General features: G+C 41.9%; 1 protein-coding gene across 1 annotated transcript in view; it reads right to left on the bottom strand.

The window, feature by feature from the left end:
- Nucleotides 1-1,220: 1,220 nt before the first annotated feature.
- LOC124039844 (zinc finger E-box-binding homeobox 1-like) overlaps nt 1,221-6,000 on the bottom strand; it is a 104,870-nt gene continuing 100,090 nt past the window's right edge. Inside the window, exons 8-9 of the mRNA XM_046356303.1 lie at nt 5,189-5,369; nt 1,221-4,255 (exon numbers count right to left, since the gene is read on the bottom strand). Coding sequence (XP_046212259.1) covers nt 3,348-4,255; nt 5,189-5,369 — 1,089 coding nt within the window. The 3' untranslated portion in view covers nt 1,221-3,347. The remainder of the gene's footprint in view (nt 4,256-5,188; nt 5,370-6,000) is intronic.

The following is a 6,000-nucleotide window of genomic DNA, read 5'->3' as shown; positions in this document are numbered from 1 at the left end:
CGTCTGGTCGGCTCGACCGGCTCGCTGAGCAGCTTGAGACTGGGTTTCGCTTTGTAGTCTGTAATAGTTTGCAAGCCCTGCCACATCCGATGAGCATCAGAGCCGGTGTAGTAGGACTCAGTCTTAGTCCTGTTTCATGGTTCGTCTGCGGGATTTCTTATAAGCGTCCGGATTAGTCTCCCGCTCCTTGAAAGCAATATCTCTAGCAGTTAGCTTGGTGCGGATGTTGCCTGTAATCCATGGCTTCTGTTTGGGATATGTACGTACGGTCACTGTGGGGACGACGTCGTGAATGCACTTTTTGATGAAGCCGATGACTGAGGTGGTGTACTCCTCAATGCCATTGGATGAAACCCGGAACATTTTCCAGTCTGTGCTAGCAAAACAGTCCTGTAGCTTAGCATCCACATCATCTGAGCACTGCTTTAATGTTTGCTTGTAAGCAGGAATCAAGAGGGTAGAATTATGGTCAGATTTGCCAATTTGAGGGGGAGGGAGAGATTTGTATGTGTCTCTGTGTGTGGAATAAATGTGGTCTAGAGTTTTTTCCCTCTGGTTGCACATGTGACATGTGTTGGCAACCAGCTTTAAGGTGCATAACCACTACCGACTGGAGTGGTTATGCAATCACCCACGTGGGTATATACTCCAAAAAACAAATGAGGAGATGGCACGTGAGTATATGCTCCTAAAAACCAATGAGGAGATGGGAGAGGCGGGACTTCCAGCGCGATATGCATCACAAATAGAACCAAGTTCTATTTTAGCGCCTGGCTACTCAGACGCTCGCAAGCGTTGTGGGTGCAGTGATTGAATAATATGTATGTATACATTTATCTTGCAACGGTCGCGACGCGAGCGGTGTGGTCAGCATGTTAGTGCCAGCATCAGTTTGTGGTGGTAAATAGATGGCTATAGCATGCTTGACATTGAAAGGTCATTTTCAATTGAGCCTACATCTGCAGCGTTTACCTTGATTACAATCTCTGCAAACTTTGGAAGATGGAATCGGCAGTATGGGAATCAGCAACACTGTCTGCCTGACGGCCGTTGTTTTTGTTTTTGTTTGGTTGACAGAGCAGAGCTGGGGAATGTCTCGCTTCGTGGTAAAAACAATTGCAGTACACGTCCTGCTGTTCTATCGCGCATGCAATAATGGGAAAAAGCCTAAAGCTTTATTTCGCAAGCTAATATAAGAAATAGATCAACAAACAAGGGGGTATGTAATTGATGTATTTTATTGTGAGATGGGGAGTCATAAAAGAACAAAAGCACAAACTATCACTATAAAAATGATTGTGGATTAAAACAGGGACATATAAAAAGAGGTTGTGGCCTTGACGTAGCAGACATACAAAGTTCAAATTGGCACAAATAAAACAAAAAAAGGTCAATATTATTTTGGCTTGGCAAAAGGACAGATTCATGGTTAAGGATCATCTGTCAATACAACAGCACACTCATGCTATTAGACATACAGTTAGTTCTCAAAGAGTTTCAGTAGCTTCATATTAAAGTGGGCAAAAGGTAAAAACTAACATGAGAATTAATGGATGCAGGAAGGTGACATGTTCCAATTTCCTGCTTGTGGGGTGTGTTGACAACTTGAGATAGCAGTACATTTTTATTTTTGTTCTAAAACATACTTACAAAATGCCAGACTTTTTTATGTTCCAGCTTTGTTGTAGTCATTTTACCTTTCAAATTATTTTCATACTAAAATATATTATTGTATTAATACAAACTACAGTATTGTACACTACACTGTAATAAATAACCATAAAGAAATATAAAAAAATAAGACACATAAATACAAAAGTGTTCTATAACTAAACAAATAACCCATATCATTGGGAATGGTAATAATACCGACATTGCTGAAAAGATACAGTACACACATTTAACATATTACAAAAAAACATCAACAACAAAATAATACTGACAGGTAAAAAATATTGTCTGAATAACCATTCTGGTATCATATTTGCCTACTTTTGTTACCTGAAGAGAGAGAGAGTTTCACAAGTGTTAAACAAGTGCACTGGGACTGGACTGGGGAAAAGGATACATTTCAAGGCAGGAAATACTTCAAAATCATGTTTCATCATCCCGTTACAAGTCCTTTTGCCATTGATTGCTCTGATTATAAAAGAGGCAGATTTTTATCTCAAATATATAATTCCGGTCTAAATTATAAGTCATGGTAATGCTATCTTCTACAACATCAGGACTAGTGGTAGTGGGCCAAAAACAGTCAATCAGCTGAAAGAGTTGACATGTTTGAGCTACTATCAAATCTGGGCCTTGATACAACCTGACAACAGCTGCTAAGGAGAAACAGCAGTATGCAATGGCACTTTTGATATGCATGGTGTATTTAAAAAATAAAAATAAAAATGTTTTGCATAAGCGACATAAGCGGAACAGGGTCCAGGGCTGAAGGGTCAAATGATCTCTAGGCCTAGATCATGAATGTTCTTCTTTATTATTCTTCTGCTTGATCTGATTCAGTAATGATTTATTAAATGAACAAACAAACTAACAAAACAATTAGAACAATGTGTCATTGCAGACTTATGTACCTCCTTCCATACTCCCCTTGACATCTTCTTCATCCATAAGGTAATAATCAACTACTGGAACATCATCATGGCTGAACTTCATCACCTTACAACAGTTTATCTTTAAGGCTCACAATCCATGTAAAACAAACAAAAGGTATGCTAACATTATCAGCTAACGTGCTGATGCTGTATACTGTAGGTCTAGTGCGATAATACTGAAGGGTAGACAACACATAACTGTTAGAGCCATAAGTAAACCAAGCCACTTGTAGTGCACAGGATCTTTTTTCTCCCCTCCAACTTAATAAAATACAGATTTTTTTTGTTCATTGGCAATAAAAAGGTATAGAAATCTCTCCCAACTGTACAGCTTTTTAAAGGTTAAAATATGAATGATAACACTGATAAAAAGAAATGAACCAAGGTTGTTTTAGTAATAAAACATTATCTAAAACGTGTCGGTTCTAGCTTACAAAGTCCGTATAATGCATTTTTTGTCTTTAAACTTTGTTTTTGATTTTTACAAATACATTTTCTAACACTGAAAATGGTTTCTCCTTCTGTGGAATAAGTCACTAGTATTTTTTTCAGGCACACCTGGATTCATACACAGTAGTGAACTGAAATGCAGCATCCGTCAGAGCAACCCAAACGTTATCCCTTTTCTTTCCCCCAACGTCATGGGGAGAAAAAGGATCATTCCATTTCATAGAGGAAGAAACACAGGTCTGCTTCCTTCCTGTTTTATTTTGTATCTCCTTTTGCTCTGGTCGGTGTTTGGTTCTAGTCTTCTGAAACACTGTTCCCGTTTGTTTCACCTTCATTCTCTTTCATGACCTCCCCTGATTCTTCCTTCTCCTCTGAGGTCACCGCTTCCTCTGTGTCCATTGTCTCTTCCTTCAAATCCTCCTGAGCCTGCTCTGACTGCTCCTCCTCCACTTCCTTCTCATCCTGCTCCTTCTCTCCTCCATGTTCCTCCTCTTTCTCACGGTTCTCCTTCACCTCCTCTTGCCTTGTATGTGCCTTTTCCCCTGTAACCTCCTTTTCTTCCTGCTCTTCCTTTACTTCAACCCCCACTAACCCCTCCTCTTCCTCTTCCTCTCCTTCCTCCTCTTCACCCCCTACCACTATTCTCTTCACTCCTTGCTCTTCCTCTTCTGCATTCTCTCCACCCTCCTGACCAATGTCTTCCCCCTCCTCCTCTCTCTCCTCCTCTTCCCCTCCCTCATCTCCTATCCGTACCACTTGTATATCATCCATATCCAGAACGCTGTCCGGATCTCCCTCCACCGCCTCCCCTGCCACTGTCTCCATGTCCTCCTCATCACTCTCCTCCTCCTCCTCTCTGGTGCTGCTCCCTCGCTCGTCCGAGTCCAGGTGGGAGGGAGGGGAAGAGGTGGGCCTACTGTCTGACTGCTCCGGCTGCTCCCCTTCCATGCCCAACCCCACGGGGCTCTCAATCTCCAGCACTTCCTCCCCTACACCTCCCTGACCTCCTCCCTGCGCCTCCTTCTTGCAATAAGAGTAGCGGTGGTTCATGTGCTGAGAGTAAGAGCCTGAGTGAGAGAAGCGCTTGCCACACTTGTCGCACTGGTAGGGTTTCTCTCCGGAGTGGAGACGCATGTGTTCTATCAAGTGGTGCTTGTGTTTGAAGGCCTTCCTGCAGATGCCACACTCGTGGGGTCTCTTGCCTGTAGCACGGGAGAAAAGAAATATACAGTAAATTTAAAGATATCTCAGACAGAAATTAATAAATCATTCAGGGCAGGATTATTGTTGAGTGAAATCTTCTCCTGTCAAATTGTTTTAATTCCCCAGACAGTTGTGCTTGTGAGACAGTTTATGTTATAGCGCCAAAGGTCGGTGAAATCTATATTATTTGTCATCACGTATCCATGGGAAATATCTTAAAACAACACACAACAAAAGAGCAATCCGACCAGAAATGCTTCAGGGTTGAAGGCTGAACATTACACCAACGAGAGGAACGGGTAGTTCCAGGCTAAGTGAAGTCACTTGGATGTAAAACTGTGATTCTACGCCAGGTATCAAAGTCATAAAGACAGAACGCCTCAGAGTGGGTTGACCTGTGCTTGGCCACAACACTACCCATGTTCTCATGTAAAATTACTAACAGAGCTCTTTTGCAACATCCCTCCAACATTTCACATGGGAAGGTAATGTCGTTGGCAGGGGGAGCTTGGCGGCAAGCAATTCCCAGGCTTTACAGCATGTGTGTGTGTTTGAATGAGTCTGTGTATGTGTTTGCGTGTGTATTGGATAATAGCTACCCAATATTGTGTGTATGTGTATTGGAGGTGTCCTCCACCCTTCTGCAATACACAATAGTAACGACAACACTGCAGTCAGTCAGTGTGTGATTTCTGAAATTACCCCCTTCAGTTTCACTTTGCCTCATATTTCCCTGAGGTTTCCCTGGGGAGGTGCAGTAAGGATGATAATCAGTAGGTATGAAATGGAAGAAAACAGTCTGAAACGGGGAGGTACTATCTAAACTTTAACCAATAACAAACACTCACGTTCATTTTCAGTTGCAAAGTGATTCGCTACGTTGCACCCTAATGAACATGACCCAGATTTGATTGCTCTAGTTCCCGACGTACCTGTGTGTTCGTATTTATGACGGAGCAGAGAGCTGCTCTTCTGGAAGATCTTGTCACACAGGTCGCAGGCGTACAATCCACTCTCCATTTTCCTCATCTTATTCCTGGAAGGGGTGGTGTCTGAGTCATTCTGCTCCTCCATGGTATACACGCCCTCTGAGCTTGTGTCCTGACGCTCCTCCTGAACAACAAATATAAATACATGTGAATATACACTCGGCCATTTTATTAGGTACAACACCCCATTCATAAAAATGGTTCGCTCCTACAGACAGTGAGTCATGTAGCTGTGGCTTGTGATATAAAAGCAGGCTGACAGGGACTGCATTTCAAACTCAAAGTAGACAGCCCTCTGCCCTGTAATGATGTTTAACATCGTTACATTCCTAGTGTACCTTAAATGTCCCTCGCCAAGCGAGGGAGAATGATGATCGGAGAGGTAACGTCCTTGGTGTAAATCTGGAAGTTGAGCTTTAAAAACAACCAACCTAAAGCTATTAATGTACCTCCTAGTAAGCTAACATATCTTGCTAGCACGCTAGTTTTATACTTTGGTCATTTATTCCAATACATTTCAGAATTCCCCAAAATATGTTTATGAATCTAGCTACGTTTTATAAGCTCCTCACTATGAGACTAAGCCAATTTGCCAATGGTAAACTCCATGTCTATATATATTTTTTAGCAAACTAGATTCATACCGTTTTTTTGACATGCGAAAATGCAGCCTTGTTGATTAATTTGACACTTTGCGGCCACCAGAGTTTGACATGTGACTACAGTTTGCTACTTTTAATTGTGGGTTTTCTACA

Source organism: Oncorhynchus gorbuscha, linkage group LG07 (assembly GCF_021184085.1).
Source record: "Oncorhynchus gorbuscha isolate QuinsamMale2020 ecotype Even-year linkage group LG07, OgorEven_v1.0, whole genome shotgun sequence".
Lineage (NCBI taxonomy): Eukaryota > Metazoa > Chordata > Actinopteri > Salmoniformes > Salmonidae > Oncorhynchus > Oncorhynchus gorbuscha.
Note: the sequence above shows the minus strand (reverse complement) of the source record. Positions and strands in the feature narration are given on the sequence as shown.